Below are 22420 nucleotides of genomic sequence, written 5' to 3'. Positions count from 1 at the left end.
TAAATAATGACTAATGAAAATTATTATACCGAGAAAATAATATGATAATAACTGAAGATGACAATAAGAAAATAAAAAATAAAAACAATACTAAGAATAAGATAATATTCAAATAATAAAAATTGCAGAAGAAAAAGAAGACAAAGAAGAAAATGAGATAATGGTGATAATAAGAAAATACAATAAATAAGAGAACAATAGGATAATATGGAAAGAAGAGAAGGAATGAAAGGGGAAGAGGAAGGAAAGGAAAGAAAGAAGGAGGAAAAGAAGGAAAGAATGAACGTAGGAAGTAAAGAGAGAAAGAGGGAAGGAATGAAGGAGGGAAGAAACAAAGGAAAGGGGGAAGGAAATTTAAGAAATGATCATGTGTAAAGCTGCTTGTGCATGAAAACATTAATCTCAGTCGTTCTTGTACTGAATATCTTTTTATTTAATCAAGTTTTTATTAAAACATGGTCACAATGGTAGAAAGAAAATACAAAACACTGGTCTCCGATAACAGGTTTGATTGCTGGCAGGTGCTGCATTCATGATGTGAGGCACAAAACTGTAACTTCATGACTCCAAGAATCAGTGTACGGTATAAAAAAGCTGGTGACGGTCCACAAACAAACCAGTGCTTAGTGCTGTTAAACCAAAATACAGTTTCTCTTATGAAGTAACACTATAAATAGTCTGGAAAGGTTAAATATCATAAAGTGGTTTGAGAAGAAAAGAGGCACAGAATTTATAGATATAAATGCTTTCAAGTTAAGTGATCAGTCCCATGTGCAAGTCATGTAGTTTAACCATTTGTACAGAGGTAACATCTAGTAGATTAACAGGCCTTAAAGGAGTCTGTGTGCGTCTAACAATATAAACTGCTGAGTGATCCCGTCTGTGGGAAAGCTCGGGTCCGTCTTCACAAGTCCATGTCCTGATCGCTGACACTCTGCCGTAGATATTCTTCATAGAGCTTCTTCTGCAGGGACAGAACACACCGTTAATAAACAGTCTATTTATTAGCAGCACTATTTCGGAGTCACAGACACAGACACTTACCTTTTTGGTCTTGACCACCTCCTGAACGTACTCCAGCTTCTCTTGCAGCTGTCGCTTCTGTTTGCCCGAAAGAGTTGGTCGAGTCCTAGAAAGAAGAGAGAGATTGATCAGATGAGTGAACACCGCTGACTAGTCGCGTATATTTTGGCATTTATTGCTCGTATAGATGCATAACTACCTGAAGGAGAAGCGTGCGATGAGGAGCAGGAGGAAGGAGAGAAGGACCAGTCCACCATAGACGTAGAGCTGCTGCTCCACTGACAAGGACTCAGATAATTTCAATACGGGATTCTGGAAAACAACAGTAGTCGTGATTAGACTCGAGTCGTCACGTGTAGACAGTACAGGACGGGGGCGGGCTCACCAGGTAGAGAGAGAGCACCTCGATGCCCTCGTGTCCCACAACCGCCACCAGGATGTCTTCGGACACAGCGCCCAGCACCAGTAAGGCCATCAGGGCCAGAGGGACGCAGAAACCCAGCAGAGTCAGGAAGCAGCTCTTACAGCGAGAACGGCGGTTCTGAGAAGAGGTTTGTCTGTGAGAAAAGACAAAGTCAGAGTTACAACTGTTTCTCCTTGAGGCAGAAAAAAGAAGCAGCTGTGGACGCTACTATTCCTGTAATAATCAGATTAAATCAGATCAGACTGATGGATCAGATGCAGAGGTCTGGTGTGAATGTTTCCTAAGTGCTGGAGTAAATCCCTTGATGAACTGAGCAGGACCCATGTGAAATCTCAGTGAAAATATCAGTGAATCAAATCCTCCTCGTCCGTGCAGCGTGACTCGCCCAGAGAGATCATCACCTGTCGTTGGCGAGCGTGTCCGTGATGGCCTCGCTGATGAGCTCGCAGTCGTTCTCCAGAGAGTTGAGCGTGTTCTGGACGGTCTGGTTGATGGTTTTCTCGACGGTGCGACAAACCTCCTCGATCTGGTTGACGCAGCGACTCGGCTGGGGGACACATTCATATTTTATGTTTATATCGCCGTCTTTAAACCGATTAGAGAAGCACACAACAGGAGGAGGAACCATCTCTGACCTTGTTCGGGTTAGGAATGTAGATGGTGGGCATGTCAAAGCCGCATTTGTTGAGTCCCGGTCGCTTGCAGAGCTCCTGCACAATCTGCATCATTACTCTCTGAAAGAGAAACCAGAGTTCATCACTTCCTGCTTTTAAACATGACTCAGAGGCATCTAAAGACAGTGCATGTGTTTTTTAAATTCTTGCAGAAGTAGAAATTTATTTTAAACCGCAAAATGTTGACGATCAGTGTAAGAGGACGGAGGTTTGACCCTAAACGGAGCTGCTGTGGCGTTTACCTGTCTGTCCGACTCTCCGCCGGCCTCGTCAGCTTTGCTCAGGTAGAAGCGAAGCCGGTCCCCGTGTTTTTCATTCAGTCTCTCCACGATGTTGAGGGTGCGCTTACACAGAGCCTGACCCATGGGGTCAAAGAAGACCAGGATCAGGTCACAGAGATCACCTGAGAGGGACAGAGGGAAGGATTATTATTCTCTACAGCAGACTGATTACAATATAAGCTCACTGAAACCGATTTAGTTTTAGTTCAAGATAAAACATTCTAATAAACCTAAATTTCCGTCATTAACTGCATCACAACGAAGGGGAGACAGCTGCCACCCACCCAGCCACATGATGACCTCGTCCACGTCGAACGGATACTTCATGTCGCCGTCCACCAAGCCCGGCGAATCCACGAACGTCACCAGGCTGAACCGTTTCTGCCGCGACGTGCAGACCTCTGTGCTCAAGTACTCTGAAACGCCTGGAGGAGAATTCAAGAAGATATTTGCGTTGAAACTCTTAATGGCGATTCTTCAAAAAGGTGAAAAACACATGTGTGGGCACAGCGGAGGAAGACACTCTCACCTTTAAACTCCTGCAGAGGCTTGAAGTGTGGATACAGATGAAGGGTGGCGTTTCCCTGAAAGAAAATCAGAAGCAGATCTGTCAGAGGCGTCTGTGGAGCAGATGTCAGGTCGAAGTCTCCCCAGAAGAACTTTGGTTTGTAGAATAAATCAGTAACATGAGAAGTGACTGGGAGGTTGACATTATGACTTGGAAACTAAAACAGCTGATGGTGGATTTAGTTGTTAATTTTTTTTGGTTTAACTCACCGTGAGAGATTCTCTCTTGCGTCCACTTGTGATAAAGCTGAAGCCTTGGGTCTCGATGGCCACTCCAGTGCGCTGGATGTGCTCTTCCACGTACCTGAAGCATCAAGAAAGACACTCGTTTACGGAATAAACCTGTTAAATCGCATATAAAAGCACCAAGTTTGGATGTAACTGAACGTTTCAGACACACAGACACTGATGGGCAAGCAACCAGACATATATGTCCTTGTTTGTAGTTGTTAGTTAGCAGTTAGCAGTTAGCAGTTAGCAGGGGTATGCTGCAAACGACCCAATACTGCCCTCTACAGGCCTGGACAGAACATGACATTATAACGTCTGATTGGTTCTTACAGCTAAAATAGAATGAACTTCAAAATAAAAAACATCATGTGGAGCTGTCATGCGTCCACCTGCCTGCTCTCCCTGCGCCTGCGTCAGTTTCCTCTCACGCTCCAAAGACAAGTTCGTCAGGATTAATTTGGTGATTCTTAACTGGCCGATCGTGAATAGTTGTTTGTCTTTGACTGGCGGTCTGTCCAGGGTGTACCCCACCTGTCACCTAATGATAGCTGGGACAGACTCCAGCCCCTCTAGAGGAGGAACTGATACTAGCTGGACAGGTGATGCATGCCCTTTGTCCTCCTATTATGAAACATATATCACATCTTACGTAGCTTTGCCATCATTCAGTAGTTTCGTATGTTCATTGGACAGACTTGACCCCAGTTAAATCAAAGAGGGGGACATTTTTAATTAATTTACCAGTTGATGAAGGAGCTCTTCCCAGCAGAATGGTTCCCCATCAGCATCACTGTGATTTTTTTCCTGGGGGGCAGTAACTTCACCCCCACGGATTCAGCCACAGTGATCAACCCTTAACAGAAAAACAAAACAAAAACAGAAATAATCATAAATATCTAGTTTTACAACAAAACTACAACTGTAACGGTTCTGTTTTTAATTACGTCCTATATCTATATATATATTGGGATCCAGAATCCCTTGCGACGCCCCTGACTAGCCTGCTTATTACTTGTTATTTTAAAGTTTATTAAAAATTTAAAGAATACTCAGATTTAATTATTATTAACAAAAAATAAAAGTCATAAAAGCTCCCATGGGGCTAAGTCAACTAGCATAACTAGCTAGCTGTCATGAGCAACGTCAGCTCAATCACCAAATCCGTATTAGCCAACTTAGCTAACCGTTAGCCTCCCGTGACAGGGATTTCAACGTTGCTAGGTTAGCTAGCTAAACCGTGGCAAGCTAACAGCTTCTCGTGTTAACTTTATTATAAACCTGTTGAATGCTGGAGGGGTTTACGCGGAGGATCGGAGTTTAAGTTTAACGTCGGCCAGCTCACCGCTGTCAGGATCCGTGTAGAGTTGATGACAATCTCTCAAGATGCGCTCATCGCAGGACACGCCGACAGAGATTTTGTCGGAGTTAGCGGCACTCCGGCTCTTGATTTTCCCAGACATGGTTAACGGGGTGACGGGATCAGCGTTTCAGATCGATCCGATGGAGCATTAAAGTCCGGGAACTAGCTGTGAACAAAGCCGGTGCTTGCCGTGTTTGAATCACCCCGGTCCGCTCGATAAAGGACGTAACTCGGCCACGTCGTCAGCTTGTGCGGCTGTTGACGCACGGGATTCTGGGTAATGTAGTTTAAACGCGTAAAACGCCCTGTACATAAATACATGGTCAATTAAACACTTCTTTTACATAATTAAGACATGAAGATGAAAAATATTGGAATAATCAATCAATATTTGGTAAAAAAAAAAAACGACTTTATTCAAATTAAGTAAATTCAGTTATGTGGTTCCTCATTCATCCGTGGCATTCAACATTTATTTTTACATGTGAAAAACAGTACGTCATATGATTGTTCTCACTCCGAGCCATAAGGTCAAGTTTAAGGTCACTGCGTAACCACACGCAGCAGATCAGCTCTCTAAAGATCGAATTAAACCTATTTTTGCACATAGTCTAAGACAATAAATCCAGTACATGTGGGTGTGATGGTGTAATTTTTAATCAGGGCAAATCACACACAGGAAATCAACTTGAGACTTCACAACAATTTCAAGTAATCCAGAAGAAACATCAGTGCATGTTTAGTTCTGGCTTTTTTTTCACATTATAGTTTATGCTGTACACAGATATAAAATAAAATGCAATAAAATAAAATAAAGGATTAAAGGCAACGCTTAGTAGATTCAGTAAAATGGCACAAGAGGGGAAATCTGCAACAACAAATTCTGTTTGTGCTTCAAGTGTAAATGTTCTAGTGATACTTTAAGATTATATTCACAGCGCTGCTTAAAAGTCTTTACATTTCTGCCTGAAAATGATTCAAAACATGAACGGATTTTCACACAAGTGCTGAAAATAGGCAAAGACAACCCAATTAAACTAATTAAATAGAAATATTACACTTGTGTATTTATTCCTGCAGGAAAATAGATTATTTGTACATATCTGTGCAGGATTACAAGATTATTTCAGAAATATTTCCAATCAGGGCGGCTTCAAGTTTCAGGACTCATGTGAAAGTTCGCTGATGTTTTGAGTCGTTTTTCTACCGAGGGGCACGATTTCTTTTAAACATCACTGTAAATATAAAGTCATATAATAAAGATCTTTACAGTAGAAGCTAACTGCCCAATCCTGCCACGATCAATCCTTTAACGCGGCTGAATATCCTGTCATCCGGGTAAACGTTGCAGCAAATCAAAAGGATCTGTGGCGCCTCCTCGAGCTGATCCAATTTCCCGTAAGAGGTTTTATAAACTGGCCTTCCTGCGAGGGCCCAGTGGACATCCTCACGTGGTAAATTTATATCCTTAGGAGGAAATTGAAGTTCAAATAATTATGTTTTTATTGGGGTGAAAGAGGTCAACGGTTATTAATCACGTTGGTCTGGATGCGCAAAGTCATTAAGTTTTGTTCTGATTTGACATTTAAATTAAAGTATTGTGTTCAGCAGCTCATTGATCATGCATTAAATACGTTAGCATTATGTGTTAATTAGAAGAGTTTAACTTAAATCTGCTAGCTCCACTCATAAGTTCTTCATTGTGTTGTTGTTGGACCCACATACATGAGTGTTAGACTAATGACGTGCATAGTAGGTTTTCATTATTATAGCTGTGGTGAGGGAAGAGTCCTAAATGGACTAGAAATAAGGCTCTCTGTGTTTCCTTCATAGTTGTACCCGAGCGCTCCGTTGTCCTCGGTTACCAGTGGGCCTTCCTCTCTTTGGCAACCAGCTGCAGGAAACGGGAGTGGCTCGCATAGAGGGCGAAAGACGAGTCGACGTCAACCCACTGGACTTGTCCCGCGTCATCGCCGGCCTGCAGCGGCAGCTCGCTCACACTGTCGCCTACGGTAACGACAGAGACAGCTCAGCGTCCTGCACGAACCTCCATTTTGATTTTTGTAGAAGTTACAGTAGCAGTGGCGTGATCGGACACCTGGTAATGTTACGTGCAAAGAAAAAAAAGAAACCTGAGTCGTCGTGAAAGTTGACAGCAACCGTCTCCATCCAAGCGTTGTCTGTGTTTCTAGGATCGTCGACGTAGCCTTTATAGACCTGAAGGAGAAAGATCAGGAGCTCAACTCAGAGAAAAGCTTCGAGTCTATTAGTTTTTACCAGCTGCTGTCTCTAATGGATCTCTACCTACCGCTGGATCAGAACCATCAACAGCTGCTTGTTGACTTGGAGACATGATCCAGATGTTGGAACAAGATGGAAAGACTCTCACATGATAAGATCTGATTTATTTTAGAGACAAAAGAGGAAGGAAAGAAAGAAAAGGAACCAACGAACGTAGGAAAGATAGAAAGAAAGAAAGAAAGAAAGAAAGAGGGAAGGAATGCAGAAAGTAAAAACGGGGTAAGAGGGAGGAATGTCGGAAAGAAGAAGGGAAGGAAAGTAAGAAGGAGGAAAAGAAGGAAGGAAGGAATGTGGAAGGAAAGAAGGAAGGAAGGAAGAATGAGGAAAAGAAAGAAGGACAGAACGTAGAAAGGAAAGAAAGAAGGGAAGGAAGGAAAGAAAGAAGGAAGGAAGGAATGAAGGAAGAATGTGGAAAAGAAAGAAGGAAGGAACGTAGAAAGGAAAGAAAGGAGGGAAGGAAGGAAAGAAAGAAGGAAGGAAGGACGGAAGGAAGGATGGAAGGAAGAATGAAGAAAAGAAAGATGGAAGGAAAGTAGAAAGGAAAGAAAGAAGGAAAGAATGAAAGAAGGAAGAATGAGGAAAAGAAAGAAGGACGGAAAGTAGAAAGGAAAGAAAGAAGGAGGGAAGGAAGGAAAGAAAGAAGGAAGGAAGGAAGGAAGGAAAGAAAGAAAGAAAGAAAGAACGAAGGAAGGAAGGAAGGAAGGAAGGAAGGAGGGAAGAATCAGGAAAAGAAAGAAGGAAGGAAAGTAGAAGGGAAAGAAAGGAAGGAAGGAAGAAAAGAAAAATGGAAGGAAGGATCAGAACCATCAACAGCTGCTGGTTGACTTGGAGACATGATCCAGATTTTGGAACAAGATGGAAAGACTCTCACATGTTAAGATCTGATTTATTTTAGAGACAAAGACTCAGATTAGACCTGAACCCTGGAAGCTTCATCCTCAGAGGAAACACTGCTGAGGAAGAAACACAACAAGCAGCTGTTGATGGTTCTGATCCAGCGGTAGGTAGAGATCCATTAGAGACAGCAGCTGCTACAATATTCTACTGACCACATGATGGCGCTGCTGATTTACAGACACACAAACTGAGATCAGATCTCAGCTCCACATTCAAATAACCAGAGTCTGAACGTCCCCAGGTTCTGTGTCCGTTACTGACCTGGAAGCCCTGGGATTGAAAGAGTTTGGTGATGCGCTCGTGAATGTTTGCTTTCTCTGACGACGGGACCGAAAGCGAGTTCAGCGCTTCTTCGGAGAACTCCCGCTGCAGCGTGAGAGAAACCTGCTCCCCTGGATCAACCATCCCCTGCAAAACAAACACGGACGAGACATCTAACATACCACAGAACCGCTCCCCGTGACAGAAGATTTATTATTGTAGCCCTGCAGCTTTCAGAAAAGAAACAAAAAACACATCGACAGGGAAAGCTGCTCAGATATAGAAGCCACCACCAACCCCTGGAATGGCCCACTCCCCGCAGTCTTTCCTCTTTATGGACACAAACTGAAGAATCGGCTGTTTGGACACTGAGTGATTTATCTTTGCTCCTTTGGCGTCAACTTTCCACCTGAAATACAAGTGAAACGCATCAAGGACGAGTAAAAATGAGCTCATCAGGAGACATGCATACTGTCAGCTCCCAGCATCTTATTGAGTTTAGAATCAGTCGTTCCTTGAAGTTACCTGGTGACGATGGGATCTGCTGCGTGATTGGGCCCCCATCGTCCGAGCAAACCTCGACCCGTCACCCCTGTGCGTCCGTGAGGATTTCTGTGACCAGTTTAAAGGACGTGTACAGGTCAGAAGGACAGAGAGGACGGTCGAGCTTCCATTAAAAGGTTTTGCTCTGCTCCATCATCCAAGAGCTGTCGTTACGCATTAATATAAAAGCTTCATTGGGTGATTTATGACTTTAACATTAACAGAAACAAAGAGTTCACTGAGATCCATCCCGATCTGCAGCTCTGCAGTCAACACCACATCAATACAGATGTCAGAGAAGGTTTGCTAAGAGCTAACACTTACAGTGGCTTTCCATTTTCCACTTTGTAGCTGCCTTCAAAGCTTGTTCTGTCCACGGCTCCATCCACCTTGTTGAACTGTGGAGAGAAAGAGCTGCAAGACAAGAAAAGGTCCCCAGAACTGACATTAGGAAACTCCAGCTATGTTTTCATTCTCATCAATGATTCTGAGACTAAACAAAAAAGCAGAACATCACTATAACTATAAAACTTTATTGAGCATCAAATCTACTGGAAATGGAACAGAAGAAGAAGAAAGAGGAGGAGGAGGGAAAGGAAGAAGAGCAAAGAGGAAAATAAGGAGGAGATGAAACGGGATTAGAAGGAGGAAGAAGAAGATGTAGGAGAAGAAAGAAGGAGGAAGAGGAGGAGATTGTAAGAGGAGGATGACAAAGACAAAGGAGGAAAGCAAAGAAGAGGAGGAACAAGAAGGCGTAGGTGGAGGAGGATGAGAAAGACAAGAAGTGGGAGGACAGAAAATAAAGGAGGACACCGAGGAATAAGCGGGAGGAGAAGGATGAGGATGGAATAAGGAAGAGGAGGAAGAAGAAGGAGGAGAACAGGAAGAAGTCGGAGATGGGGAAGGACGGGAAAAAGTTATAGAAGAAAAGAGATAAGGGGGAGGAGATGGGAAAAAGTAAAAGAAGAAGGATGAGGATGAGATAGAAGGAGGAGGAGGGTGGGGCAGAATGGATTTATTCCAACCAGAGAGAAAATAAGTGTTTACATGATTATTAAAGGATGACACCAGCTCTCTACATCTGATTAAACTTTTATACTAATGACCCATTAGTCCTCGACGTACTTTAAGATAAGTATCCCTTGTGGATGAATAAAGTTTATCTAAGTCTAAGTCTAAGTGTTCCTCACCCAATCTCTGGATCGGCCCATGCCGGCTTCTTTAACACTGCAGGGTCGGTGTAGCTGACCGGACTGTACTTCGGCCACTTCACGCCCCAGTCCACCTTGTCATCAGGAACAGGGAAGCGCTGGATTTTGGATCCTGGATACTGAGGGCATCTGGCCTTCACATGAATCGCAGCTGAGGATGGCATTGTCCCGACACTGGTGCTGAAGAGGCCACAGCAGCTGGTAGTTATAGTCTGGACGGCTTTATTAATTCTGTAGGGATGAGAAGACGAGCAGGAGACGGCGGGTCTGAAGGGGAAGAAATATGAGACATGAAAATCCGGGAAATACACTTTACCACAACACAACCTCATTCACCTTAAAGCTTTAATCGTGTAAATAACCTTCAGCTTCTGTTTTAAACTGACAACAAACAGATTAAGAAAGAAGCTAAACAGTTAATCTGAGCAGTGCAGTTAAATTAGGACAGCAGGACAGTTGTCCAGGTTATTGATGAATTATTGATCAATAATTTCATTTAATTTAGCGTTAGCAAAAGGTTATGACTGCTGTTACTGATATATATTATTATATAACATTATATTAACTTACAATAACAGTTATCCTGGTCTGTAGCTCATAATTTCAATGCTAGCATGCAGCTAAAACTGCCCTATAATGTTAAACGTTATTAGCTTAGCTTCTAGTTAAAGGTTTAAATTAAACCCGCCGTTAATACCTGACTCCGGAGGTGCAGACGGTCAATGGGAGGCCGAGGACGGTGAGCGCCAAGCGAACAGAGCCGATCCAGTTCCTCCGCAGAAGTAAACTGACCATACCTCGAGAAAAATCAATCACTGAGTCCAACAGTCTCCGCTAACAACCTGCTAACAACACGCAGGGCACGGTAACCAGGAAGTGCCCCGCCCGCTGAAGTGACGTCCCCAACAAAAAGGGGGCGTGGTCATATCGCTCGTTTCCATGGTGATCAGATTTGGTAGCGACTGTCTTTTTTTTTTTTTTTAAATAAATAAATTAATACATTTTATTCTGTATTTGCATTCTAATACAAAACTATTTGTTCTTTTTTATTTAGAATAAAAGAATATTTGTGAAAATAAATTAATTCCGCCGTAAAAACACACAGAAAGACGCTATTTATACGGTTAAAAATCGTTTAAAAGTGCTTAAAACAATTAATTTGATTAAATACATTAGAAAAATAATATGATTCACCGTTAAATATGATAAATCGCATCATATCGAACAACAATTTTCATAATTTTCTTGCTGTTTTAATGCTTTGTGTAAAGGAGCAGATAGTATACAACACCCAATAGCTCCATGTTCTAATATAATGTCGTTTTAAGGCTTGAAAAAAAAAAAAATAATAAAATAAAATGTCGATTTAATCTCTCTTGTCATAACAGGCAGCATGCAACATACTTCGACACGCCCACTCGTGTTTTAATTTGCAGAATGCGCTCGTTTCACTGCAGCGGAGGAGCCGACACGGACCGCGGCTCTTATTTCAGCTGTAGCGAAAGTTGACTCCGCCCACACGAGCCGCCCTGGTAGACACATCTAACGCGCCTGTTTTTTTTTTTTTTACCGTAGTTTGGCACGCGCATTTACGCTTAGTGCTGAGACCAAATCCGCGCTCGCGCACAAAATCCATTTACTCTCCAAGTAGTGCGGAGGGCCGCGCTCGAGTCGCTCCGCTCCGCCAATCAAAGAATCCGTTAAATCGGTTTATAAAAAAAAAAAAAAAAAAAGCCTCGGACAGCCGTTAGAGAGCGAGCAGAGAGCGGCGGCGGTTCCTCGGTGAAACAGTCGGTCAGAGCAGGGAGCGCTTCCTTCGGTAGAGGAAGAATGGCGGATTCGAGCAGCGCCGCAGCGGTCGGGGCCGAAGACTCCCACAGCGCTGTCGCTGCCGAGGCGGCTGACACTGTTGCGCATGAAGTGGAGCCCGCACCCGTGGAGCCCAAGACCGTGTCCGAGTCCGTGAAGGGCCAAATTTTTGACGTGGGTCCCCGCTACACGAACCTCTCTTACATCGGGGAGGGGGCGTACGGGATGGTGTGGTGAGTAGTGCTTGTCATCTCTGCTGGGGCGAGCGAGCGAGCGAGCAGCGAATAAGCTAGCTAGCCGTTTGTTAGCAAACATTAGCTAGCCGGCTAACGTTAGCTGCCGCGTTAAGCGAGCGAGTGAATAAGAGTTCAAGTCACGATGTTTGTATGTAAAGCAGCGGGTTAGCGTTCAGACTGAAGCTCGAGGCGACTCGTTTTTGCGGTTAGCAGGTTAGCTGAAGAGCTACAGGCGTGGCTACGAGCTGTACAGGAAACAAGCCTGGGAGTGATTGCGCAGGACGTAGCTCGCTATCCGATCAGAAATCTGTTGCAGGCTGCATTTAAAACCACCACACACACACACACACACACACACACACGCGAATAAACCAGCGTCCGGCCCGAGCCTCGCATTTAATTCATGAACCGCGCTCAGGTTTGCTTCACACCTGCAAAAAAACAAACAGTCCACAGTGAAGGAAGCCGCTGCAGAGGATGTAAATGTGACTCGTTGTAGCGAGGCCCCATTTTTTTTTTTTTTTTCCTCCTCTTGTTTATCTGTGTGTGATCTGCAGCCTTGTATGGACGTGTTGAAGCAGATATCAGTGTCAAGCCACTGCTGCCTGGCGGGGCTGTGAATCAGATCATATGGGATTCAGAGTGGATGGAGGTGTGAGAGCACCGGGCCCCCACACACACACACACACACACACACACACCAGCCTCCTCCTGCAGGGACACACTGTGGAGCTGACTGTCACGGCGGTCATGTGACGCTGCAGCATTCACTGTTTGTAAACAGCTCACACCTGTTGGTGCAGTGTAACCCAGCCGAGCAGGTGTGTTTTGATGTGATCTGTGACAAGACGCCACGGCTCGTTGGTGCCACGGGATCTCAGCCGGCTGCAGTGTTGAAGGGGGTTTCACGCCGGCGTGTTGTGCAACAAGAGATTGTTCTTTTTTCACCGAGAGGAGAGCTGTGATGTAACTGTTGTTCCTGTTGAGGCCGAGTGTCGGTCGCAACCATCCACATCTCCTCGTTTACTCGACACAGTGCCCACACTCGGGGGGCCTGCAGCGCTTCCACCACAGCAAATAAATGTGCACGCTGTGTCGGTCCGTCACAGGTTTGAATCCGTCCAAGGCTGCAGCGCCTAACCTCCAAGCCATGAGTCGACGAGTTGGACGCAGGGCTCAGTACATGAACTTGCAACGAGTCCAAATGAAATTAAGTGACAGAAAGGCAGCTTGACTTGTTCTGTAATTGTGACCACGCTAAAAAAAAATAACGTTATCATCTCGTTTCGTGGCACTGCTGCTGAGTTTAAGAACCGCAGACATCCTCTGAACAACATATCTGTTTATATCTCAGGAAATGTACTTATTTACCGTTTTATCTTTGAAATCTGTGCAATTTCAGCCTCTTCTCTAGTGAAAATACACACCTCAGGTACTCAGCGCTGTGTGTGCGATACTATTTGGAACTTTTATGTGTTTATTCAGCCTCCACCACTTACTGCTCCTCTCGCTTTGGTTGGTTTCTCATCAAACTGTAGTTCGTCACGTACGCTAGGTAGAGCATGTACCCATACTTCCTTTATTTTTAACATATTCTATTGTTTAATCTTTTTGTTTTTGCCCTGCCGCTGCGAAACCTAATTCCCCCCTTTGGCGATCAGTGTAGTCTTAGCTTACTGTTGCAGAGAAGGTATATTATACAATCAACTTAAGCTTCCTATTGGGTAAATTCAGATTGAAGCTTTTTATTTGACTAAACAAAACTGTTTACTCCTCCCAGAACGAAAACGATCGACCCGTGCATCTCCTGTCAACGTTTTCTCCCCAGATTAATCCTCTTGTCTGATTTGCGTCGTGTTTTAAAAGCTAATTTCTGCGTCGTCAGTCTGCAGCAGCATCCATTTTGCAGCTCATTAATCGTTTCTGATAACGTGTAACAGGACTCTCTGTTTCATCCTTTTCTTTTTTCCCCCTGCGTCCGCTGTCTCTGCAGCTCCGCCCTGGACCACGTGACCAACCAGCGCGTCGCCATCAAGAAGATCAGCCCGTTCGAGCACCAGACGTACTGCCAGCGCACGCTGAGGGAAATCAAGATCCTGCTGCGTTTCCACCACGAGAATATCATCGGCATCAACGACATTCTCAGGGCACGGCACATCGACAACATGAGGGATGTGTATCCTTCGTCGTGCAGAGAGAGCTCTGCTCGTGAAAACGTAATTTAATCGGGTTCTGTTTGTGAAAAGATGCAAAAACAAGAGTCACTGGATGAACGCTGGAGACATTCACGTTGCATATTAAATTATAAATGCCATTATGTCCTGCAGACATCCGCGACGGTGGCTTATCTGACTAAACTGGTCATTTGAGTCTTGATTCAGCTGCTGAATCATTGCCGGGATCGCTCGGTGGCAGCCTGCGGGGCGGGCGGGCGGCCGGCCAGCAGCGGCGTGTGTAGGCTCGGCCCGTCGGCGAGCTGAAAGGACCGAGTGCTGCTCTGGCTGTTTATCTGTGAAAAGCTGCATTGTCTGATGACAGACGGAGAGGAAATGTGGGAGTCTTGTTGTCTTGTGTGATCTGCTTGTGTTGCTCTTTTCTTTTTCTTTTTTGCACTCTGTCGAGGCCGACTCTGCTGATTAAGGCAAATATAATCAAATTCAGGGATGATAACATCTTTTAGTGGTGCCGTAATGTATGCTGAGAACACTGGCTCATTCTACACGTGGCTACAGTCGAGCTGGTGGTTAAAAGCATACATTTATTCTCATTCAAATCGATCGCGAATTGAAAGATCCCACACGCATTCATAAAATCCTCTGCATCCTCTTGTAAGATAACTCGCTAAACGGGTTTTGCACCACACATTTTGCAAACCGATGAACTCATGTGGGGGGGATCCAGAACATGACAGAAGCTCCAGCTCTGAGATCGCCGTCGTTTAGCCTCCTAGCTAATAGCAGTTCTTCCCGTTTCCCGTTTTTAAATGATGAATCCCGACGACTGCCACCTGCTGATGTGAAGAGTTATTTCCTCTCAGGTGCAGATCGCATATGTACCAGCTGCTCGTTTGTCTTTGTGGTGCGTTCAAGAGCAACTTGTTGCCGCCGACTGAAGAGGTGTCGCAGCCTGGTTTCGCAGCTGGTTAGTTTCCGTGGTTTTGCTTCTGCGAAAAACCGTCAGCCCTGTTCTTGTCTGCCTTGACCCGTCACTTCCTCCCAGATACATCGTGCAGACTCTGATGGAGACGGACCTGTACAAGCTGCTGAAGAGCCAGAGGCTAAGCAACGACCACGTCTGCTACTTCCTCTACCAGATCCTGAGAGGCCTCAAGTACATTCACTCCGCCAACGTGTTGCACCGCGACCTCAAGCCCTCCAACCTGCTCATCAACACCACCTGCGACCTCAAGGTCAGCTCGCACACACAGACGGATGTTTCTGAACGGGGAAAAAAAGTCTTGTTTGTGACCTCCGGCCTTTTGTGTCGTCCTCAGATCTGTGACTTCGGTTTGGCGCGGATAGCCGACCCCGAGCACGACCACACGGGCTTCTTGACCGAGTACGTGGCCACGCGTTGGTACAGGGCTCCAGAGATCATGCTCAACTCGAAGGTAAATGTTTGAGGAGCCGACTCAGACTTCGTGTTTTTAGCCGGATCAGTTAGTTTGACGCTGCCTTTGTGTCCCAGGGCTACTCCAAGTCCATTGACATCTGGTCGGTGGGCTGCATCCTGGCTGAGATGTTGTCCAACAAGCCCATCTTCCCTGGGAAACACTACTTGGACCAACTCAACCACATACTGGGTGAGAGACGGGTTTTCTTTCATTTACTGGTGGCGTTGAATCAAAGAGCGGCTGCGCTGAGGCTCCGTCTCTCCGTCTCGTCTCTGCAGGTGTCCTGGGCTCTCCGTCTCAAGAAGATCTGAACTGCATCATCAACATGAAGGCGAGGAACTACCTGCAGTCCCTGCCTGAGAAACCCAGAGTCCCCTGGGACAAGCTCTTCTACAAGGCAGACCCTAAAGGTACGGTCACGTTTATTTAAAGGTACGACGATGAACTCACAGGTCAAAGGGTTGTTCTGTCCAAACTACATGTAACAGACAAATTTAGACTCTGAGAGAGAGAAGGAAGAGGAGAGAAGAATAATATAGAGTAGGAGGGGTTAGACAAGAAGTAGAAGGAGGAAAAGGAGGAGATGGAAGGAGGAGGAAGATGAATGAAGAGAAGGAGATGGAGAAGGAGAAAAAGAGGAAGAGTGAAGAAGGTGGAGGAGGAGGAGAAGGGAAGAGAATGAAGGAGAAGGAAGAGATGAGGAGGAGGAGGAGGAGGCGAAGAAGGGAAAAAAATGAAGGTGGAGGAGGAGAAGGTGAAGAAGGGAAGAGAATGAAGGAGAGGGAGGAGGAGGAGAAGAAGGGAAGAGACTGCAGAAGGAGGAGGAGAAGGAAAGAATGAAGGAGGAGGAGGTGAAGAAGGGAAGAGAAGAGACTGCAGAAAGAGGAGGAGAAGGAAAGAGAATGAAGGTGGAGGAGGAGAAGGAAAGAGAATGAAGGTGGAGGAGGAGAAGGGAAGAGAATAAAGGAGGAGGAGGAGGAGAAGGGAAGAGGAGAAGGAGAAGAAAGGAAGAGAATGAAGGAGGAGGAGGAGAAGGGAAGAGAATGAAGGAGGAGGAGGAAGAGAATGAAGGTGGAGGAGGAGAAGGGAAGAGAATAAAGGAGGAGGAGGAGGAGAAGGGAAGAGGAGAAGGAGAAGAAAGGAAGAGAATGAAGGAGGAGGAGGAGGAGGAGAAGGGAAGAGAATAAAGGAGGAGGAGGAGGAGAAGGGAAGAGAATAAAGGAGGAGGAGGAGGAGAAGGGAAGAGGAGAAGGAGAAGAAAGGAAGAGAATGAAGGAGGAGGAGGAGAAGGAGGAGGAGGAGAAGGAAAGAAAATGAAGGAGGAGGAGGAGAAGGAGAATGAAGGAGGAGGAGAAGGAGAAGCAGGGGAAAGAATGGAGGTGGAGGAGGAGAAGGTGAAGAAGGGAAGAGAAGAGAAGAGACTGCAGAAGGAGGAGGAGAAGGAAAGAGAATGAAGGAGGAGGAGGAGAACGGAAGAATGAAGGAGGCGAAGAAGGGAAAAGAATTAAGGAGGAGAAGGGAAGAGAATGAAGGAGGAGGTGGAGGAGGAGGTGGAGGAGGAGGAAGAGGAGGAGGAGGAGAAGTATTTTCCTCTCTGTATATCTCCAGTAGACGAAGACGACCCAGATGGAGGATGAGGTTTTACTCTGATGATTGTACTGAACTAACTGAAGCTCTTCATGTTTCAGCCCTGGATCTGCTGGGACGCATGTTGACCTTTAACCCCATCAAGCGCATCAGCGTTGAGGAGGCGCTGTCTCACCCTTACCTGGAGCAGTACTACGACCCCACAGACGAGGTAACGGGACGCCTTTAAATGTTTTAATTCAACCAACAGCTGGGGTATTTAGATTTACACAAACATCTGAGGCTTTAAACGTTTGCTTTGCTCAGATTTGATTCTTCTTTGTGCTGGGAAGCCTCTTAGCCGTGTGTGGAATGCAATTAGTGTGAAGTTTGCTCCATGGTTCGGCTTTAGAGCGGCAGAAGAATGTGATCGCTAATCAGTTTATGTGGCAGAATCCCAGGCCTTGTTCTTCAGGATTTAAATCCTCCAGGGCTGTGATTTTAAAGGGTTTATTTTAAAGATTCTTGTGTTGTTTTTTGTTCAGCCTGTAGCGGAGGAGCCCTTCCCGTTCTCCATGGAGCTGGACGACCTTCCCAAGGAGAGGCTGAAGCAGCTGATCTTTGAGGAAACGGCTCGTTTCCAGGCGAACTACCAGGGCTCCTGAGACACAGGTGAAGTCACGGAAAACATACAGAGACAGAATTTATACGTAAAAATGATTCAAAACATCAGCTGATTTCAGTTTCACGTGTTTGATTGGGTTTTATTTGTGTAGTTTCAGGACTTGTGTGAAAATCCGCTGATGTTTTGAGTCGTTTTTACGCAGAAATGTAGGAAACTCTGCAGGATGCAAAAACCTTCAAAGCTCATTCCTACGTCAACACATCTGTTGGTGTTTTCTTTGCGATCGTAAAGCCACTAGGTGTCAGCGGAGAACATTCAAACACACTTGAGACTCAAGTTCAGCCGCTGCAGACTTTGCAAAGCGTGACGTTTAATGTTCGTGCAAAGCTCAGATAAACAAGTGTTTTATAGTCTGGGAGCAGCAGCTGGAGTCAGATACAGACTTGTTCGCCGCTCTGAAAAGAAATGGTATGATTTTAATGTGTTGACACTTATAGAATGTGTCACAAGTAGTTGTACCGCACCTCCGCCAAACACCGTCGGCAGACAGTCTTCGTCCCGTCCACCACTCGCGTGCCATCGCCGTTATGTTGCACCGGGAAACCAACGTGTTCCCACAACTTCCAACTCCACACTTCTCTTAGTACAGTGGTTCCCAAACTTTTTCTGCTGGGACCCCCTTTGGTACAAAAGAAAGTCTTCACGCCCCCCAGTGTAACAGGTTTGCGTTTGCGCGGGAGCCCGTCAGAAACCTGTGCATCTCATCGCTCCCATCCCATCCCGAACCCACAAAAACACTCTCGTCATGTCCTGATCACGTGGCTACGCCCCCCCCCCCCCCCCCCAAAAAAAATAAAATAAAATAAAAAATCCTGTCCCGCAAAATCCCGAGAGAAAGACTCCTAAATCCCGTCCCTATGTTGTTGTCTAAAGTCGGGCGCACTCACCGCATTGCAGCGTCATTTTTTTAATTTAATCTCCGGCTCCGTCCTCCGTCCCGGTACCGTCCCGGTCCCGCCCTGGTCCCGCCCGCTCCCGTTGATTATTTGCTCTATCTCGTCCCGAAAAATTGTCACCCTCTAATTCAGAGGTCTCTGTGGCTGCAGGTTTTCGCTGTGGCTGCAGGTTTTCATTCCAACCATCCATTCAGCAGCAGCACACCTGACTTGGCTCAATCAATCACCTGAACTGCCTTCACGCAGTCATTTCAGGTGTCCTCTTGCTTGATTGGAACAAAAACTTGCCAGCCACACCCACTGCATGGGTGCTGCATGGTTGGAATGAAAACCTGCAGCCACAGCGGCTCCTTTCACGGATCAGTTTGACACCCCTGCTCTAATTCAATCCGTGCCTCCCCCCTGCAATGGCTCTGCGACCCCCCCACTTTGGGAACCACTGTCTTAGTACATCTATGCTCCACACTCTCAATTACTTTTCTTCGTCGTCTGTTTTTCTTCTTCTGTAGGTTAATGACGTTAGCTGGCAGCTTTTAGGTAGGGACGCGCTGAAAATTTTCGGCCGGAAACCGAAAATGCACCATTTCCGGCCGAAAATTGCTGCCTTTGTTGCTCGCAACATCCTGTTCCTGCCGTGTTGTTTCGGCGATAAATTTTTTGTCCGAAAACGGCCCAAAAGTGCATTTTTGGTTTTCGGACGAAAACTTTCGGACTTTTATCGCTGAAACAACGCGTGCAAGCAACAACCGCAGCAATTTTCGGACTAATATTTTTGTTGCATCCCTACTTTTAGGCTCATTACCGCCACCTGGACTGAAGTGAGGACTCAACTCTTTCTTTTATTTAATAGGCTACTCACTCAGACGTATTCGCCGTGGTTTTATAACGAATTGGAAATATTTTTAAACGCTCCCCAAGAAATTCGACACTTTTTAAAACCCGATGTTTGTGCTTTTGATTATTTTAGACCGTGGAGATTTAAATTTATTTAAAGAGAGTTGATCAAAACCCGAAGGAAACGACTCCAGACGTAGCGTGAACTAGCTAGAGTCAACTATTTACTATACTTTATTTAATCTCACATATGTTTGTCCCTAAAAGTCCACGTCTCAACAGTTTTATGTTTAGTTTTCCTGAATATAAACGACACATGCTGCTGCTATTTGTCACTAAATCCAGCATCCACTGCAAAACACTGCACCTTCATTATCTAATTTTCATTTCTTCTTCTTCTTCTTCTTTTATCCTAAGGAGTGACAAAGAATCCACACGGGAGACTCTGAACGACGCGCTAAAACAAAAGAGAAAAAAAAAGAAAATGCATCTTCAAGAAACCGACAAAAAGAGAAAAAAAACAAAAAACAAGAAGTATGAACATTTAACTGCTTATCTTTCCATTTCTACTGCAACAAAGAGCTAATTTGATCTCCGTGGTTGGGTGGGGGTGGTCGGGTCTGTCGTACTCATCATCCCGGTTCAGTTTCGTCGTCCTCATCCCGTCATCCAAACCCTTTCTTCATGTCTCTCATATATAATCATGCTACTGTATTAACCAACACCTTAACTTTTTCGTGTCTTGATCCATGTGAATTACAAACCTGGAGAAACTGAGGGCTAAAGACAAAAAAAAAAGACAAAAAAGAAAAGGGGGATGCTAATAATCGGGTGTTTGTGTGTACATACGAAAATATAGACGCTTTTTTTTGTTGTTTTTTTAAAATGTGCTCGTCGCAGTTTTTTTTTTTTGTTTGTTTGTTTTGGGTGTTTTTGGTTTTGGTTCGTATTTGAACATTTTTGGAGATGGTGTTTTTTACTGGCATGTTGGCAGGTTTAATAGATTTCTTTGTCGTGTGATGTTCATATGAATGCATGCATTCCTGAAACTTACCAAAGTGGCGGCGCCGCGCAAGAGAGAGACGCGAGGAACTTTGGCTGCAGATCTGTTTTTGAGCTCAACCAGGAACCGGGAACCGGGAAGTCAAGTTACATCGACGTGGTGTAATTTTTATAAATTGGACAGAACCGAAAACTGTTTATAACTATTACTATTACTTTTATTTTCCTTTCTGCTTCTGAGCTGCACTCAAATCATCACATTAGAGTATCGTCGGCGTACGGTCGCATATAATCGCCTCCGGTGCTTCATTTTTCATTTCTAAGAAAGAAAGAAAGTTTTCCATCCGAGTCCAAACATTTAACTGACAGACAAGCAAATGAACTGAGTGCAGTTTATTATAATTATTATTATTTTTATTTAGGTTATGGACGTTTTTGTCCCAGGTTTAGCACAATTTCCTGAGGAATTTCTACAACACCTTTGAGGAAACTGTGCAAAATTACAGTCGCACCTGCTGAGTCAAGCCTCCATCCTCCCTCTGTGGTCGTACAGGACATATCTCTGCTCACCCCTCTCTGTGTTAACACAACGGGACGTCTGTTCTTCTTTTAAACTGCGTGCTTGCGTCTGATTTGCTCCCTCCTCTCTCTTTTTATTTTTTATTTTGTTTTGGTCTGGATGTGACCGTACTAACCGCCCCGCTCATCGTCCCAGTTCTGATTCTTGCCTGTTGCACTGGGCGCCAGTAAAAAGAAGCCCCCCCCGCCCCCCCACTAAATATAAGTGGACCAACGCATGCATTGCATCGTCCTCTGGTGGGACGCAGATCTGTCGTTTCTCTCAGAAGCCATAGCCAGCACCCTGGGAACCTGTTTGAGGCTTTTTGGTGCATGTGCTCATCGTTTATTTCATTTTCCTTTTTTTTTTTCTTGTCGTTGAACCTCCCAACTCTTGCCACGCTTTACTCAAAGGGCTGCCTCCCCTCCCGACCCCTCTCCCCTTTCCCTACTCCCCCACCCCTTTCTGTTTTCATGTACCTACCTGCTTTACTGACTCATACCCTCTGACTCTGGAAACTCGCTTTCGATCTCAATCAGCACGTCTGCACTTTGTCTTTCTCGCCACGCGCCTCTCGAGGTTGTTTGTAATTATTTTTATTATTAATTATCGCCTCCTCTTTTGTCTCGTCTCCTGCTTGTTGAGCTTTAAGTTTGCCGCCGCTGCCGCCGCCGCGTCGTCGTCTGCATGCGAGAATCCTCTCCTCTCTCCGTTAAAGCCACGACTCTTCTTATCTCACCTGTGCTTTCACACCTTTACTCAGCTCCTTCATGCTTCTCCTCCTCCTCCTCCTCTCTCCTCCCGACCTGCCACCAGACCAAACATCCACACATCTCGCTGGGTTTAACCGTGGGAACCAAGAGGTTATTATTTTTGTTTGTTTGTTTTTTTTGCAATCCTCCCAACACGCTCGCACACACACTTCCTCTCTTTTACTGCGGGGAGTGGGGGGGGTGTACCTGTGTGAAAAAGTTGCACTTAACACACACTTCACACTCACACACACACACACACATACACACATACAGTCTAAAGGCCCGTCTTGTCACGAGGCTCGTTTCCAGTTATTGTTGTTTTTAAATGGCTGTTCTTATTATTGCTATTGTTGTTATTATTGGTGAGATGTCGTTTTTTTTTTTTTTTTTTTTTTTTTTTTTACATAAAAGGGAGTTAAAGTTGTATTTTTTTTTAATTAGTATGTTTTTATGTGTATTTTTCTTCCTTATGGACGTGATTATTATTATTATTATTATTATTATATTATATTATTATTATTATTATTGGCAGTGTTTTTTTTTTTCTTTAATTTCCCCCTTACAAGATCTTATAAGGAGTTATTTTAAAAGAAGATATAATTAGATTGTCAAGAGAGCTATGAGTTATTGAGGGTTATAGTCTGTATATTCTATGGGTATTATGAATTAAACGATTAACAAAAACAGAATTA

The 22420-nt window shown here is 44.8% G+C and overlaps 3 protein-coding genes across 3 annotated transcripts; 1 reads left to right on the top strand and 2 right to left on the bottom strand.

Moving 5' to 3' along the window:
- Positions 1 to 396: 396 nt before the first annotated feature.
- Positions 397 to 4837, bottom strand: LOC311506529 (uncharacterized protein). Its single transcript, XM_084570517.1, has 12 exons — positions 4543 to 4837; positions 3942 to 4053; positions 3180 to 3273; positions 2932 to 2986; positions 2687 to 2827; positions 2364 to 2524; positions 2083 to 2181; positions 1849 to 1994; positions 1409 to 1580; positions 1223 to 1335; positions 1045 to 1129; positions 397 to 964 (listed from the first exon to the last, which is right to left on the bottom strand). The coding sequence occupies exons 1-12, from the start codon at positions 4658 to 4660 to the stop codon at positions 905 to 907; spliced, it is 1356 nt and encodes a 451-aa protein (XP_084426643.1). The 5' UTR covers positions 4661 to 4837; the 3' UTR covers positions 397 to 904.
- Positions 4838 to 5001: 164 nt separating this feature from the next.
- On the bottom strand, positions 5002 to 10749 carry nudt9 (nudix (nucleoside diphosphate linked moiety X)-type motif 9). Its single transcript, XM_084570527.1, has 8 exons — positions 10471 to 10749; positions 9753 to 10040; positions 8887 to 8976; positions 8545 to 8631; positions 8317 to 8428; positions 8020 to 8166; positions 6693 to 6777; positions 5002 to 6567 (listed from the first exon to the last, which is right to left on the bottom strand). Exons 1-8 carry the CDS (start codon positions 10566 to 10568, stop codon positions 6422 to 6424), a joined length of 1053 nt encoding a protein of 350 aa, XP_084426653.1. The 5' UTR covers positions 10569 to 10749; the 3' UTR covers positions 5002 to 6421.
- A 607-nt stretch (positions 10750 to 11356) lies between these two features.
- Positions 11357 to 22420, top strand: mapk3 (mitogen-activated protein kinase 3). Its single transcript, XM_084570521.1, has 9 exons — positions 11357 to 11815; positions 13812 to 13994; positions 15038 to 15227; positions 15312 to 15428; positions 15506 to 15620; positions 15710 to 15841; positions 17120 to 17229; positions 17543 to 17669; positions 19830 to 22420. The coding sequence occupies exons 1-8, from the start codon at positions 11604 to 11606 to the stop codon at positions 17660 to 17662; spliced, it is 1179 nt and encodes a 392-aa protein (XP_084426647.1). The 5' UTR covers positions 11357 to 11603; the 3' UTR covers positions 17663 to 17669; positions 19830 to 22420.

This window comes from Chelon labrosus (genome assembly GCF_963514085.1).
Source record: "Chelon labrosus genome assembly, chromosome: 21".
In the NCBI taxonomy this organism is placed as follows: domain Eukaryota; kingdom Metazoa; phylum Chordata; class Actinopteri; order Mugiliformes; family Mugilidae; genus Chelon; species Chelon labrosus.
Note: the sequence above shows the minus strand (reverse complement) of the source record. Positions and strands in the feature narration are given on the sequence as shown.